The 17,102-nt window shown below is 49.9% G+C and overlaps 1 protein-coding gene across 2 annotated transcripts in view; it reads left to right on the forward strand.

Moving 5' to 3' along the window:
* tonsl (tonsoku-like, DNA repair protein) overlaps positions 1-14,131 on the forward strand; it is a 97,950-nt gene extending 83,819 nt beyond the window's left edge. For both annotated transcript variants that reach the window (XM_078204026.1, XM_078204025.1), the window contains 5 exons: positions 5,185-5,356; positions 8,402-8,577; positions 8,715-8,788; positions 13,369-13,502; positions 13,819-14,131. In XM_078204026.1, coding sequence (XP_078060152.1) covers positions 5,185-5,356; positions 8,402-8,577; positions 8,715-8,788; positions 13,369-13,502; positions 13,819-14,015 — 753 coding nt within the window. In that variant the 3' untranslated portion in view covers positions 14,016-14,131. The remainder of the gene's footprint in view (positions 1-5,184; positions 5,357-8,401; positions 8,578-8,714; positions 8,789-13,368; positions 13,503-13,818) is intronic.
* Positions 14,132-17,102: the final 2,971 nt, after the last annotated feature.

Here is a 17,102-nt window from a genome sequence, read left to right on the forward strand (position 1 = left end):
ATGCCCGACTGAACTAAAACCGTATGCAGTTACGGAGTCCGTATCCTTCCATTCCCATCCTATTCATGTATTCATTTAGTTGCCCCTTAAAAGCCGCTATCGTACCTGCTCCCACTGCCTCCCCGGGCAGCGCGTTCCAGTGTTAAAAAAAACTTGCGTCGCACATCTCCTCTAAACTCTTCCCCACGCACCATCAGTGATCTGCTTCAGCCATTCCAACAGCAAGTTCCACATTTCCACCACTGCCTCTGTGACGCTATCTCACCCGAATGCTTGATTTGAGCTGTCAGTGACATCTTCTACTGAAGTCCCCTTGTTCTGGACTGACCCACACATAGAAACCGTCTCTCCCTGTAATCTGAACACACTGGAGAGAGAGCAAGAGAGGTTTACAAGAATGGTTCCAGGGATGAGAAACTCCAGCTATGAGGGTAGATTGGAGAGGTTGGGACTGTTCTCCTCGGAGAGAAGAGGCTGAGAGGAGATTTGATAGAGATGTTCAAAATCATGAGGGGTTTGGACAGAGTCGATCGGGAGAAACTGTTCCTGCTCGGAAAAGGATGGAGAATGAGGGGCACAGATTGAAAGTGATTGTTAAAAGACGCGATGGAGACATGAGGGGGAAGTTTATACGCAGCACGTGGTTAGGATCTGGAACGCACAGCCTGGGAGTGTGGTGGAGGCAGGTTCAATCGAGGCATTCGAGAGGGAATTGGAGTTATCTGGAGAGGGAGAATTTTCAGAGTTGACGGGGAAAAGGCTGGTTAGTAACACTGGGTGAACAAACGCAGATACAATGGATCAGTTTCTCTCCCCTTAACCTTTTCTCCCTTAAATAACAATTTACACGCTGTCCACGTGATAGTTCTCGATTCCAGTAATTAATGTCTAATGATGGCCATAAAAACTATTATCGATTGTTGTAAAAACCCATCTATTTCACTAATGTCCTTTAGGGAAGGAAATCCTTACCCTGGTCTGGCCTACATGTGACCCCAGAGCCACAGCAATGTGGTTGGCTCTTAACTGGCCTCGGAAATGGCCGAATGAGACACTCTGTTCAAGGGGCAAGTAGGGATGGGCAATAAATGCTGGCCCAGCCAGCGACAGCCACATCCCCTGAACAGGTAAAGAATCTTTCCTGTGCTCTCTCCGGACACCGTGCTCCAGCTGAAGCCAGCCTAACCAAGAACCTTTAAAAATTCCAAGTGGCATCGAGTCATTCCTGTCACAGAAGGTGGCTGTTCTTCCCCTCGAGGCCTTGCCATCTCCCCAGTAATCCAGTCAGTGCCGCTCCCCCACTCGATCCGCCATACCCACAGGTTTATTTCCTTCAAGCGCCCATCCGCTTTCCTTTTGAAATCAATAACTCTTTCCACCACCCTGGTGGGCAGCAAGTTCCAGATCATTGCCCCTCACTGCATAAAAAAAGATGTTCCTCACACTCTCCCTGCATCTCCCACCCAAATGTTTGTGATGTGGGGGAATCCAGACCCGGGGGGGGGGTCACAGTCTGAGGATTCAGGGTAGACCATTTAGGACGGAGGTGAGGAGACATTTCTTCACCCAAAGAGTGGTGAGCCTGTGGAATTCATTACCACAGGAAGTAGTTGATGCCAAAACATTGAATGTATTCAAGAGGCGGCTGGATATAGCACTTGGGGGAAATGGGATCAAAGGTTATGGGGAGAAAGCAGGATTAGGCTATTGAGTTGGATGATCAGCCATGATCGTGATGAATGGGGGAGCAGGATCGAAGGGCCAAATGGCCTCCTCCTGCTTCTATCTTCTATGTTTAAATCTGTCCCCATAGTCCTTGTACAAACAACTAATGTGATCATGTTTTCTTGTCTACCCCTTATCGAAACCTGTCACAATCTTGTACATCTCTATCTAATCTCCCCTCAGTCACCTTTGCTCCAAAGAGAACAACCTCAGTCTCTCCACCTGAACCTTGTAACTAAAATTCCTCATCCCTGGAACCACTCTGGTCAATCTCCTCCGCACCCTCAGTGTCCGTCACATCCTTCCTGAAGGGTGGTGATCAGAGCTGGACACTATTCTCGAGTTGATGCCAAACCAGAACTTTAGAAAGGTTCAGCATTAACTTTCCTGCTTCTGTGCCCAGTAACTCTATTTACAAAGACACACAGTACACAAACTTTAATCGTCCACTCAACTCAACACAGACTCACACACACACACACTCCCCCTCCTCTCTCCCACCGCCCCCCTGCCCAGCCAACCCACGGCCTCTGCTTTTGCTCTATCCTTAAAACAGTAACTTTGACATTATACTGCCTCTCCATCTCGTTTCTCCCAAAGTACGTTCCCTCGCACTTTCCACATTAAACTACATCTGGAATACCTCCCATTTCATCTGTTTCTCTCTGTCCTTCTGAAGTCTGCTACTGCCCTCACTATATACTGTGTTCCCAAATTTTGTATCATCCATAAATTTCACAGTTGTACTCCCTCGATGCAGGGTTGGGGGGGGTAACTGTTGAATAATAAGTCAAGTGTGTTTGTAGCAAGGGCTGATGAGACATTTCACACCCCATGAAGCTTCCTGCTTCAAGGCTGCCTGGCAGGTGGCACACACAGATACAGGTGAGGCTCTGACCTTCCGACTAACGGAGCAAACTCCAGCTTACGGCTCGAACCTTGCACCCATGGTACTGAGCTCGGTGTTTGACGGGCATGTTGTTCCGATCAGGTGAGAGAGTTCGAGCTGGCTCCTCTGTATACACCCTCCTCACCCAGTCACAACACAGGTTTTAACTTTCCTTTCCAATAAGTACGTGCCTTTTCCAAACCAGTCTGTTCAATTGTTTAAGCTGTGAGCAATATGAAGCCAATCAAAGGAGGTTTTCTTGAGCCAAAGTATAAGCAAATTTATTAATTAATAAACCAGAATTACAAATGCGACATCAAGCATGTGGCCATCAGGCAGTCTTTGACATGCACACACATGCACTCTTTGACACACGCATATGAATGCACACGCATACACGTACATGCACACACTCGCATACATGCACATGCGTGCACACAAACACGCTTACACACACGCATATCAGAAATATGTAGAGTTAGAGTACAACAAAAAAAGGTAAAGTGATATATAGTTTAATGTCCTCTGATTTTCCATGAGGTGTAGATTTAAAATGTTGCAGTGTTTTATGTTAGTTGTTTTATTGGATGTGATCCGATGTAGAAGATCTCGGTTCGCTGGTAGATTTCTGATAGTTGACTTCCCGAATCAGGTGACACACCCTTTGCTTCCTGTCGAGGGGCAGAGAGTGCAGCTTTTCAGCCTGGTTCTTCCTCTGAAAACCATCTTTGATACTCCCTGTGTCATTTGCAATCTTTCTGCAAGCCTGCTCTTGAAATACTTCACCCATTGTGTATTTCCCGAGAGATTTTGGGTAGGTCTGTCTGTGACCAGCCATTGTTTTAATCTCCAGTACTTTGCATTTTAATGTCGCCCCCTTAGACGGAATTGAGATATGTTTCTGTGTTCTCAGAACTATCTGTCTCTCTCTCTCTTCGCGCTTCCCGAGGGCTTGCCTTGGAATATTCCCTTGCATTTTAAAGCAGCTTGCTCTGTCTCCGTTCAAATTATGAAATCTAAATGGTGTTTCTATATCGGAACCTTCCAGAAGCCAATCTGGCAGTGTCAGGTGACTTGTAGCAGCTATCTTTAGTCAGCATCGTTTCTTGCCTGTAAAAAGTCATTTTTAAACAGTTGGGTACACGTTTGGCCTGCCAGTGAAATTCCAGAATGATCTACTGCCGCACAAGTCACATCGTCATGGCAACATTCTCAGAGTGTCAACCCTCCAGCACGGTGTTCCCCCAATTCTCCTCTCACTGACCCTCAGCACATTCGCCCCTCTTCAAAAACATCAAGCAGCACGGTCAGGTTCACCCCCTTTCCTGGACAAGCAGCTTTCGGGGGGTATCTGACAAGCGGAGAAACCTGGAGAGTTTCTGTGGAGTGATCCCAGAGATGAGATCCCAGAGATGAGATCCCAGAGATGAGATCCCAGAGATGAGATCCCAGAGATGAGATCCCAGAGATGAGATCCCAGAGATGAGATCCCAGAGATGAGATCCCAGAGATGAGATCCCAGAGATGAGATCCCAGAGATGAGATCCCAGAGATGAGGGGTTTGTCGTATGAAGAGAGATTGAACAGTTTAGTACTATACTGTTTGGAATTTAGAAGAATGAGGGGAGATCAAATTGAGGTATAAGAACATAAGAAATAGGAGCAGGAGTAGGCCATCTAGCCCCTCAAGCCTGCTCCGCCGTTCAATAAGATCATGGCTGATCTGATAGTGGGTTCAGTTCCACTTACCCGCCCGCTCCCCATAACCCTTAATTCCCTTAATGGTTAAAAATCTATCTATCTGTGACTTGAACAGATTTAACGAGGTAGCCTCTACTGCTTCATTGGGCAGAGGATTTCAAAGATTCACTACCCTCTGGGAGAAGAAGTTCCTCCCCAACTCTGTTCTAAATTGACTCCCCCGTATTTTGAGGCTATGCCCCCTAGTTCTTGTTTCCATTGTAAGTGGAAAGAATCTCTCTGCTTCTACCCTGTCGAGCCCCTTCATTATCTTATACGTCTCTATAAGATCGCCCCTCAACCTTCTAAACTCCAAAGAGTACAGGCCCAGTCTACTCAATCTCTCCTCATAAGCTAACCCCCTCATCTCCGGTATCAACCTGGTGAACCTTCTCTGTACCGCCTCCAAAGCTAATATATTCTTTCTTAAATAAGGGGACCAAAATTGCACACAAGATGATGAAAGATATGGATAAAATAGACGTGGAGCGGATGCTCCCGCTGGTGGGGCATTCTAGTCTGAGGATAAGGGGCAGCAAATTTAAATCAGAGTTGAGGAGAAACTACTTCTCCCAAAGGGTTGTGAATCTGTGGAATTCACTGCCCCAAAGTGCGGTGGGTGCTGGGACAGTGAGTAAATTTAAGGAGGAGTTAGACAGATTTTTAATTGGTAATGGGTTGAAGGGTTATGGGGAGAAGGCAGGAAAATGGGGATGAGGAGCATATCAGCCATGATCGAATGGCGGAGCGAACTCAATGGGCCGAATGGGCCTAATTCTGCTCCTGTATTTTATGAGCTTATGAATGACTCGATGGTTCTTGTGTTTCAGGGTTTGGAGGAGTTAAACCTCAGCCTCAATCCTTTGGGGAACGGCAGCTCCCAGCTCATCGCCTCCCTGATCCGATCCTGCCCTCTACTGAGCACGCTCAAACTCCAGGCCTGTGGCCTCAGCGCCAGGTTCCTGCAGCAGCACCGCCTGCTACTGACAGACGCCATGAAAAGTAAGATCGGTTTAACCCGTCTGGCAGTGCAGGAGGGAGAGCTTTAAAGTTTATTTATTAGTCACAAGTAGGCTTACGCTAACACTGCAATGAAGTTACTGTGAAAATCCCCCAGCCGCCACACTCCAGCACCTGTGCTGGTACACTGAGGGAGAATTTAGCACAGCCAATGCACCCTAACCAGCACGTCTTTCAGACTGTGGGAGGAAACCGGAGCACCCGGAAGAAACCCACGCAGACACGGGGAGAACGTGCAGACTCTGCACAGACAGTGACCCAAGCCGGGAATCGAACCCGGGTCCCTGGTGCTGTGAGGCAGCAGTGCTAATCACTGTGCCACCATGCCACCCTGTGTAGCAATGTATGTGATTAATGTACATGTTTCCTGAATTTTGATAGATTTTCCTGCAGGCACCAATCGAGTGCTTCTGCTCTCTCGCCTGGCAACCCACAGCGAGTGAGTTTCATGTTGCAATGTGAAATCAACTGGAATAAAGACTAATCAGGAAATCTTGTGTCCAAATCCTGTTCCTTCTGCAGCAGCCCGAGAGAGATGATGCTCGGTGATATTATTGGTGAGGGTTGCTGCTTCCCAACTCTCACTGTGTTGCACTGCAAGAGTTATCATATGATCCCTGCCCACCGTGTGTCTGCCTGCTTGTGTGTGTGTGTGTGTGTCTGCTTGTGTGTGTGTCTGCTTGTGTGTGTGTCTGCTTGTGTGTGTGTCTGCTTGTGTGTGTGTCTGCTTGTGTGTGTGTGTCTGCTTGTGTATGTGTGTGTGTGCCTGCTTGTGTGTGTGTGTGTGTGTGTGTGCCTGCTTGTGTGTGTGTGTGTGTGCCTGCTTGTGTGTGTGTGTCTGCTTGTGTATGTGTGTGTGTGCCTGCTTGTGTGTGTGTGTGTGTGTGCCTGCTTGTGTGTGTGTGTGTGTGTGTGTGTGTGTGTGTGTGTGCCTGCTTGTGTGTGTGTGTCTGCTTGTGTGTGTGTGTGTGTGTGTGTGTGCCTGCTTGTGTGTGTGTGTCTGCTTGTGTATGTGTGTGTGTGCCTGCTTGTGTGTGTGTGTCTGCTTGTGTATGTGTGTGTGTGCCTGCTTGTGTGTGTGTGCGCCTGCTTGTGTGTGTGTGTGCGCCTGCTTGTGTGTGTGTGTGCGCCTGCTTGTGTGTGTGTGTGCGCCTGCTTGTGTGTGTGTGCGCCTGCTTGTGTGTGTGTGCGCCTGCTTGTGTGTGTGTGCGCCTGCTTGTGTGTGTGTGTGCGCCTGCTTGTGTGTGTGTGCGCCTGCTTGTGTGTGTGTGTGCGCCTGCTTGTGTGTGTGTGTGCGCCTGCTTGTGTGTGTGTGTGCGCCTGCTTGTGTGTGTGTGTGCGCCTGCTTGTGTGTGTGTGTGCGCCTGCTTGTGTGTGTGTGTGTGCGCCTGCTTGTGTGTGTGTGCGCGCCTGCTTGTGTGTGTGTGTGCGCCTGCTTGTGTGTGTGTGCGCCTGCTTGTGTGTGTGCGCGCCTGCTTGTGTGTGTGTGTGCGCCTGCTTGTGTGTGTGTGTGCGCCTGCTTGTGTGTGTGTGTGCGCCTGCTTGTGTGTGTGTGTGCGCCTGCTTGTGTGTGTGTGTGCGCCTGCTTGTGTGTGTGTGCGCGCCTGCTTGTGTGTGTGTGCGCGCCTGCTTGTGTGTGTGTGCGCGCCTGCTTGTGTGTGTGTGCGCCTGCTTGTGTGTGTGTGCGCCTGCTTGTGTGTGTGTGCGCCTGCTTGTGTGTGTGTGCGCGCCTGCTTGTGTGTGTGTGTGCCTGCTTGTGTGTGTGTGTCTGCTTGTGTATGTGTGTGTGTGCCTGCTTGTGTGTGTGTGTGTGTGTGTGTGTGTGCCTGCTTGTGTGTGTGCGCGCCTGCTTGTGTGTGTGTGCGCGCCTGCTTGTGTGTGTGCGCCTGCTTGTGTGTGTGTGCGCCTGCTTGTGTGTGTGTGCGCCTGCTTGTGTGTGTGTGCGCCTGCTTGTGTGTGTGTGTGCCTGCTTGTGTGTGTGTGTCTGCTTGTGTATGTGTGTGTGTGCCTGCTTGTGTGTGTGTGTGTGTGCCTGCTTGTGTGTGTGCGCGCCTGCTTGTGTGTGTGTGCGCGCCTGCTTGTGTGTGTGTGCGCCTGCTTGTGTGTGTGTGCGCCTGCTTGTGTGTGTGTGCGCCTGCTTGTGTGTGTGTGCGCCTGCTTGTGTGTGTGTGCGCCTGCTTGTGTGTGTGTGCGCCTGCTTGTGTGTGTGTGCGCCTGCTTGTGTGTGTGTGCGCCTGCTTGTGTGTGTGTGCGCCTGCTTGTGTGTGTGTGCGCCTGCTTGTGTGTGTGTGCGCCTGCTTGTGTGTGTGTGTGCGCCTGCTTGTGTGTGTGTGTGCGCCTACTTGTGTGTGTGTGTGTGCGAGATCCAGCCTGTGTGTGTGCGAGAGCCGGCCTGTGTGTGTGTGTGCACGCGCCTGCTTTGTGTGTGCACGCGCCTGCTTTGTGTGTGTGCGCGCCTGCTTGTGTGTGTGCGCCTGCTTGTGTGTGTGTGTGCGCCTGCTTGTGTGTGTGTGTGTGCGAGATCCAGCCTGTGTGTGTGCACGCGCCTGCTTTGTGTGTGTGTGCGCCTGCTTGTGTGTGTGTGCGCGCCTGCTTGTGTGTGTGTGCGCGCCTGCTTGTGTGTGTGTGCGCGCCTGCTTGTGTGTGTGTGTGCGCCTGCTTGTGTGTGTGTGTGCGCCTGCTTGTGTGTGTGTGTGCGCCTGCTTGTGTGTGTGTGTGCGCCTGCTTGTGTGTGTGTGCGCGCCTGCTTGTGTGTGTGTGTGCGCCTGCTTGTGTGTGTGTGTGCGCCTGCTTGTGTGTGTGTGTGTGCGAGATCCGGCCTGTGTGTGTGCGAGAGCCGGCCTGTGTGTGTGTGTGCACGCGCCTGCTTTGTGTGTGTGCGCGCCGGCCTGCGTGTGTGTGTCCGAGGGAGCAGTGCTGCAGTGGAAACAGGAGGGCGGGTGTGGGGACACGTTTCTGCGTGCCTCTGCCTGTGTGCCTCCCCTCCCCCCGGTTTGGCCTCACTGGTGTTTTCTATGTTTTGTCAAGGTGCTGTGCATCTGAAGACGCTCTGCTTGTCCCACAATGCTCTGGGTTCAGTGGGAGCGGAGCTGATTCTGCAGAGCCTGCCTCATCGCACAGTCACTCACCTGGACATTGCAGCCATAGTCGGTAACCATGGTGACACGCCAACAATGGAGCACCTCGCCAGGTACCTGTCCCAGGTGAGCCCTGAACAGCTGAAAGGAGACGCAGTCTTGCTAATGTTATTTATTAGATTTACTCACCTTTGTCCTGTTAAACTCCTATCATTTATTAAGTCTATAATTGTTTAATGTCTCTCTCTGATACCTGTGTTCAGGACGACTGCAGTCTGACTCACCTTAACCTCTCCGGCAATCGCCTGACTGATGATTCTGTCCGGGATCTCTCCAGGTAACTTATCTTTATGTTTCACACCTTCCCTCTCAGTTTGGGTGTCCCCACGTCTGCAAACAAATATTGATGAAGAACACCTCAGGGCTCTGCGAGGCGAAAGTCTTCCTCGCCTTCATATCAGAGATCCAGTGTAATCTTGGTCAGAATGAGGATTGAAGCCATGCTGTTAGTGTTATTCTGTACCAGTCTCTAACCAACTCAGCTATCGCTCACACTGTGCTCCATTACTGGGTTAATAATTCCTGAGATTGAGAGTTTAGTTTCCACCCCAGCGGCTTGGAGGATTGCAATTCCATCGTGGGACACGGGCGTCACTGGCTGGGCCAGCACTTATTGTCCATCCCTAACTGCCCTTGAACTGAGTATCTCGCTCGGCCGTTTCAGAGGACAGTTCAGAGTCAACCACCTTGCTGTGGCTCTGGGGTCACGTGTAGGCCAGACCAGGGAAGGATAATTTTTCCTCTTGACTCATGGGACATGGGCATCGCTGCCCAGCTGTCGTGGTGGGATTTGAACCCAGGTCCCCAAAGTGTTAACCTGGGTCTCTGGGTTACTAATCCATTACCCCACTAACCCCCCCGCCCCAAATCCAATTCATTGCAAAATCCGGAAATACTGGGCTGATCCTGTTAATGATGTCAGATTGTTGTGATCTGGTTCACTGACGTCTCTTGGAGAGAGTGAAACGGGAAAGGTGGCCTAACCATGGTTTATCAGGGAAATTAGGGATGGTGTTAAAGCCAAGGAGAGGCAAACAAATCAACCAGGAAAACAACAACAGGCCTGAGGATTGGGAGCAGTGTAGAATTCCGCAATAGAGGACCAAGGGATTGACTAAGAAGGGGAAATTGAGTATGAGAGTAAGCTTGTGGGGAACATAAAAACGGACTAAAAGTTTCTGTAGGTTTGTGAAGAGTATAAGGGAAATCATGCTTGTCAAACCTACTAAAAATTCTTTGAGGATGTAACGAGTAGAGTTGATGAGGGGGAGCCAGTCGATGTGATTTATCTAGACTTTCAGTAGACTTTCAACAAAGAGCCACACAAGAGATTAGTGTGGAAAATTCAAATGCATGAGATTGAGGGAGGTGTATTGAGAGGGACAGAAAGCTGGTTGGCAGACAGGAAACAAAGAGTAGGAATAAACGGGTCTTTTTCCGAATGGCAGGCAATGACTAGTGGGATACCGTAGGGATCAGTGCTGGGACCCCAGCTCTTCACGATATATATTAATGATTTAGATGAAGGAACTGAATGTAATATCTCCACATTTGCAGCTGCCACGATGCTGTGTGGGAGGGTGAGCTGTGAGGAGGATGCAGAGTTGCTTCAGTGTGATTTGGACAAGCTGAGTGAGTGGGCATACGATTGGCTGATGCAGTATAATGTGGATAAAAGTGAGGTTATCCATTTCAGGAGCAAAAACGGGAAGGCAGATTACTATCCCAACGGCTATAAATTAGGAAAGGGGAATGTGCAGCGGGACCCGGGTGTCCTCGGGCACCAGTCACTGAAGGTCACCGTGCAGCTGCAGCACGCGGTAAAAAAGGCAAATGGTGTGTTGGTCTTCAGAGTGCGAGGATTCGAGTACAGGAGCAGGGATATCTTGCTGCAATTATACAGGGCCTTGGTGAGGCTGCACCTGGAATATTGTGCACAGTTTTAGTCTCCTTATCTGTGGAAGGATGTTCTTGCTGTGGGGGGAGTACAGAGACTGACCAGACTGATTCCTGGGATGGAACGACTGACGTATGAGGAGAGATTGACGAGGTTAGGATTGTTTTCACTGGAGTTCAGAAGAGTGGAGGGGGGGGAATCTCATAGAGAACCATAGAAAATTACAGCTCAGAAACAGGCCTTTTGGCCCTTCTTGTCTGTGCCGAACCATTCTTTGCCTAGTCCCACTGACCTGCACTTGGACCATATCCCTCCACACCCCTCTCATCCATGAACCCGTCCACGTTTTTCTTAAATGTTAAAAGTGACCCCGCATTTACCACTTTATCCGGCAGCTCATTCCACACTCCCACCACTCTCTGCGTGAAGAAGCCCCCCCTAATATTCCCTTTAAACTTTTCTCCTTTCACCCTTAACCCATGCCCTCTGGTTTTTTTCTCCCCTAGCCTCAGCGGAAAAAGCCTGCTTGCATTCACTCTATCTATACCCATCAAAATCTTATACACCTCTATCAAATCTCCCCTCAATCTTCTACGCTCCAGGGAATAAAGTCCCAACCTATTCAATCTCTCTCTGTAACTCAGCTTCTCAAGTCCCGGCAACATCCTTGTGAACCTTCTCTGCACTCTTTCAATCTTATTTACATCCTTCCTGTAACTAGGTGACCAAAACTGTACACAATACTCCAAATTCGGCCTCACCAATGCCTTATATAACCTTACCATAACACTCCAACTTTTATACACGATACTCCGATTTATAAAGACCAATGTACCAAAGGCACTCTTTACGACCCTATCCACCTGTGATGTCACTTTTAGGGAATTCTGTACCTGTATTCCCAGATCCCTCTGTTCAACTGCACTCTTCAGAGTCCTACCATTTACCCTGTACGTTCTACTTTGGTTTGTCCTTCCAATGTGCAATATCTCACACTTGCCTGCGTTAAATTCCATTTGCCATTTTTCAGCCCATTTTTCTAGTTGGTCCAAATCCCTCTGCAAGCTTTGAAAACCTTCCTTACAAAGGAAGAGACTTACAAAATTCTGACAAGAAGGATATTCCCGATGGTGGGGGTGTCCAGAACCAGGGCTCACAGTCTGAGGATACAGGGTAGGCCGTTTAGGACAGAGATTAGGAGAAATGTCTTCACCCAGAGAGTGGACAGCCTGTGGAATTCGCTACCACAGTAAGTAGTTGAGGCAAAAACATTGAATGTTTTCAAGAAGCAGTTGGAGGAAGCACTTGAGGTGAAAGAGATCGAAGGATAGGGGGGGGAGGCGGGATCAGGTTATGGAGTTGGATGATCAGCCGTTATCAAAATGAATGGTGGAGCAGGCTGCAAGGGCCGAATGGCCTCCTCCTGCTCCTGTTTTCTATGTTTCTGTGAAACATAGTCGAGCAAACCGTTCTATTATCAAACTGAGGGCAGCAAATACCAGTTTGTTAGTGACACAGACTGATTCCTGGGAACCCGAACACTAACAAATCTGTAATCAAGACAGGTACAGCACAGAGTTAGATACAGAGTAAAAGCTCCCTCTACACTGTCCCCATCAAACACTCCCAGGACAGGTACAGCACGGGGTTAGATACAGAGTAAAGCTCCCTCTACACTGTCCCCATCAAACACCTCCAGGACAGGTACAGCACGGGGTTAGATACAGAGTAAAGCTCCCTCTACACTGTCCCCCATCAAACACTCCCAGGACAGGTACAGCACGGGGTTAGATACAGAGTAAAGCTCCCTCTACACTGTCCCCCATCAAACACTCCCAGGACAGGTACAGCACGGGGTTAGATACAGAGTAAAGCTCCCTCTATACTGTCCCCCATCAAACACTCCCAGGACAGGTACAGCACGGGGTTAGATACAGAGTAAAGCTCCCTCTACACTGTCCCCCATCAAACACTCCCAGGACAGGTACAGCACAGAGTTAGATACAGAGTAAAGCTCCCTCTACACTGTCCCCCATCAAACACTCCCAGGACAGGTACAGCACCGAGTTAGATACAGAGTAAAGCTCCCTCTACACTGTCCCCCATCAAACACTCCCAGGACAGGTACAGCACCGAGTTAGATACAGAGTAAAGCTCCCTCTACACTGTCCCCCATCAAACACTCCCAGGACAGGTACAGCACCGAGTTGGATACAGAGTAAAGCTCCCTCTACACTGTCCCCCATCAAACACTCCCAGGACAGGTACAGCACGGGGTTAGATACAGAGTAAAGCTCCCTCTACACTGTCCCCCATCAAACACTCCCAGGACAGGTACAGCACGGGGTTAGATACAGAGTAAAGCTCCCTCTACACTGTCCCCCATCAAACACTCCCAGGACAGGTACAGCACCGAGTTAGATACAGAGTAAAGCTCCCTCTACACTGTCCCCCATCAAACACTCCCAGGACAGGTACAGCACCGAGTTAGATACAGAGTAAAGCTCCCTCTACACTGTCCCCCATCAAACACTCCCAGGACAGGTACAGCACGGGGTTAGATACAGAGTAAAGCTCCCTCTACACTGTCCCCCATCAAACACTCCCAGGACAGGTACAGCACGGGGTTAGATACAGAGTAAAGCTCCCTCTACACTGTCCCCCATCAAACACTCCCAGGACAGGTACAGCACGGGGTTAGATACAGAGTAAAGCTCCCTCTACACTGTCCCCCATCAAACACTCCCAGGACAGGTACAGCACGGGGTTAGATACAGAGTAAAGCTCCCTCTACACTGTCCCCATCAAACACTCCCAGGACAGGGACAGCACCGAGTTAGATACAGAGTAAAGCTCCCTCTACACTGTCCCCATCAAACACTCCCAGGACAGGGACAGCACCGAGTTAGATACAGAGTACAGAATGGTAAGGTCGTGTTTCTCTGTTTGACTTTCTCCAGGTGTCTGTTGCTGTGTCCGTCCCTGGTCTCTCTGGACGTTTCAGCCAATCCCGGGATAAGCACGGTCGGTGTGGAAATGCTGCTTGGAGCTGTGCGAGAGCGGAGTAGTGGAATGCAGTACCTCAATGTTTCAGGTGGGTTAGAGAGCCATGCCCGGGTGTGTGGAACCTCGCTGTGTTATCACCAGGAGGTTTGGAATGCCCCAGGTGCAGTGCTGAACCAGAGCTCTGTGACCCTGAGACACTCGGACTTATTATACACTCAGTTCTCAAGTGTGCCTTGAACCCACGAGCTCAGGGACACTGGGTAACACCGAGCAGCCTTGCCATGGGCACACTGGTCCTGTTCATCTATTTGAATCGAGTCAGGAGGGTGGTGAGAATTGGCCTGCGTTGCTGGGTTGCTCTGGGAGAATGCTCTAATCAGCCGTTTACTCCCTCCGTCCTCCAGGCTCCTCAGTCCAGGGACCAGCAAACTCCGCGGCCATCGGAGCAAAGCTCAGAGAGCTGAGTCTCTGCAGCAACCGACTCAACAAGTACGACAAGGAGAGTTTGCTGAGCGGCTGGAAGGAGACAGGACGTGAGCTCCACACTGTGTCCTCTCTCTGCAAGTGTCTGATCAGAGCAGTGCCCAGCAGTCACCGCTGAAACCCTGAGATCCTTTCACACGCGCCTGTCACTTTGTTCAGAGAGTATGTATGTAATTTTAACTGTGCATTTTGTATTTGATTGTTGAATATATATTAAACCGGAGATACCCATGGCTGGATTGTTTGTCCTGTTTCATGCCTGGTGCAGTCACCCCCCCCCCATCAACATTAACCTTCAACATTCTCCTGTCCTTCTCTGAACCGCTCACGTTCCTGGTTAGCTTATTGTAAAAGTCAGAGATTACTGGGGAACGGACTTCAGAAAACCTGACAAAGATAAGAGTTATTAGTCACAAGTAGGCTTACATTAACACTGCAATGAAGTTACTGTGAAAATCCCCCAGTCGCCACACACTCCGGCACCTGTTCAGTCACACTGAGGGAGAATTTAGCACGGCCAATGCACATCTTTCGGACGTTGATTCCAAACCCATGAACTCTCATCGTAAAACAGACCAGGAAACATACTGCACTCGCTCAGCTGGTAAATCATGTTGAACAACACTTGGAGGAAGCACTGAGGGTGCCAAGGTGTACTCTGGGTCTCCATCACCAAGCGTGGTTTGATAGTTCCACTACAGCTGGCCGGGTCCTTAAACCGACAAAGTCTTGTCTTCACATTGAGGCTGTCCTCCATCCTGTAATATGGCACCACCACCGTGTTAAATTAGACTGAGCTTGAACCCATCGAGCAACTCAAGACTGGCCATCCATGAGGTGCTGTGGGCCATCAACAGCAGCGGAACTGCACTCCAGCACAATCAGCAACCTCATGGCCCGGCATATCCCCCATTCAACCATTATCATCAAGCCAGGGGATCAGCCCTGGTTCAATGGAGAGTGTAGGAGGGCATGCTGGGAGCAGCACCAGGCATACCTAAAAATGAGGTGTCAACCTGGTGAAGCTACCAAACAGGGCTACTTGCCAAACAGCATAAACAGCAAGCGATAGACAAAGTTAAGCGATCCCACAACCAATGATCTAAGCTCTGCAGTCATTCCACATCCAGCCGTGAATGGTGGTGGACAATTAAACAACTCGCTGGAGGAGGCTCCACAAATATCCCCATCCTCAATGATGGAGGAGTCCAGCACATCAGTGCAAAAGATAAGGCTGAAGCATTCGCAGCAATCTTCAAACAGAAGGGCCGATCCATTGGGCTTCCTCCAGTGGTCCCCAGCTTCTCAGATGCCAATCTCCAGCCAATTTGATTCACTCCATGTGATATCAAGAAATAGAACATAGAACATAGAACATTACAGCGCAGAACAGGCCCTTCGGCCCACGATGTTGCACCGACCAGTTAAAAAAAAAACTGTGACCCTCCAACCTAAACCAATTTCTTTTCGTCCATGAACCTATCTACGGATCTCTTAAACGCCCCCAAACTAGGCGCATTTACTACTGATGCTGGCAGGGCATTCCAATCCCTCACCACCCTCTGGGTAAAGAACCTACCCCTGACATCGGTTCTATAACTACCCCCCCTCAATTTAAAGCCATGCCCCCTCGTGCTGGATTTCTCCATCAGAGGAAAAAGGCTATCACTATCCACCCTATCTAAACCTCTAATCATCTTATATGTTTCAATAAGATCCCCTCTTAGCCGCCGCCTTTCCAGCGAAAACAATCCCAAATCCCTCAGCCTCTCCTCATAGGATCTCCCCTCCATACCAGGCAACATCCTGGTAAACCTCCTCTGCACCCTCTCCAAAGCCTCCACATCCTTCCTGTAATGTGGGGACCAGAACTGCACACAGTACTCCAAGTGCGGCCGCACCAGAGTTGTGTACAGTTGCAACATAACGCTACGACTCCTAAATTCAATCCCCCTACCAATAAACGCCAAGACACCATATGCCTTCTTAACAACCTTATCTACTTGATTCCCAACTTTCAGGGATCTATGCACACATACACCTAGATCCCTCTGCTCCTCCACACTATTCAAAGTCCTCCCGTTAGCCCTATACTCAACACATCTGTTATTCCTACCAAAGTGAATTACCTCACACTTCTCCGCATTAAACTCCATCCGCCACCTCTCGGCCCAACTTTGCAACCTGTCTAAGTCTTCCTGCAAACTACGACACCCTTCCTCACTGTCTACCACACCACCGACTTTGGTGTCATCAGCAAATTTGCTAATCCACCCAACTATGGTTGGAGGTATTGGATACTGCAAAGGCAATGGGCTCTGATAACATTCCAGCAATAGTACTGAAGACTTGTGCTCCAGGACTTGCCGCTCCCGTAGCCAAGCTCTTCCAGTACAGTTACAACACTGGCATCTGCCTAACAATGTGGAAAATTGCCCAGGTATGTCCTGTACACACAAAGCAGGACAAATCCAACCCAGCCAATTACCGCCCAATCAGTCTACTCTCGATTAAGGGCAATGTGGTGGCACCTTCTACCACTTTGCTATCAGGCAGCACCTGCTCAGCTATAACCTGCTCAGCGACGCCCAGTTTGGGTTACGCCAGGGTCACTCAGCTCCTGACCTCACTCCAGCCTTGGTTCAAAGGTGGACAAAGCTGAATTCCAGAGACAAGGTCAGAGTAACTGGCCTTGATGTGATGACAGTGTTTGCAGCAGTCGGTGGGAGCTGCTGGACACCTGTCAGAACCACAGCAAACGACACCTGCCGTAGACCTCTGCACCTCGAGGAACCTCAGCTTGGAGTCATCGCGCAGGAGGCTGAGCTGCAGACACTGCTGCATCCGGGAGGGAGACAGCTCCCTGGACACTTTGTACCAGGAAACAATCGCACCCTCTTTGGCTCCTCTGATTGCTCCATGGTGAGGGACAGGAGGGCGTGACTGCGAGTGAGGCCGTCAGGAGATCGGGAAGACAGCAGTGGTGGAGTCTCAGCCCTTGCAGTTGTCTAGTTGAGGTTCTGTCAGCTTGTGTGGCTGAGACAGGGGACTGGAGGGAGTATCAGCAAACTGACCGCGACACTGTGGTGTGGGAGCTGTTCAAGTGGGGGAAGTGAAGGGTAATTAGTGTAATAGGGGACAGTGTAGTCAGAGATTGACACAATTCTCCTCAGCCGAGAGCGGGAGTTCAAAACCTTGTCTAAGG

Source organism: Mustelus asterias, unplaced genomic scaffold (genome assembly GCF_964213995.1).
Source record: "Mustelus asterias unplaced genomic scaffold, sMusAst1.hap1.1 HAP1_SCAFFOLD_253, whole genome shotgun sequence".
Lineage (NCBI taxonomy): Eukaryota > Metazoa > Chordata > Chondrichthyes > Carcharhiniformes > Triakidae > Mustelus > Mustelus asterias.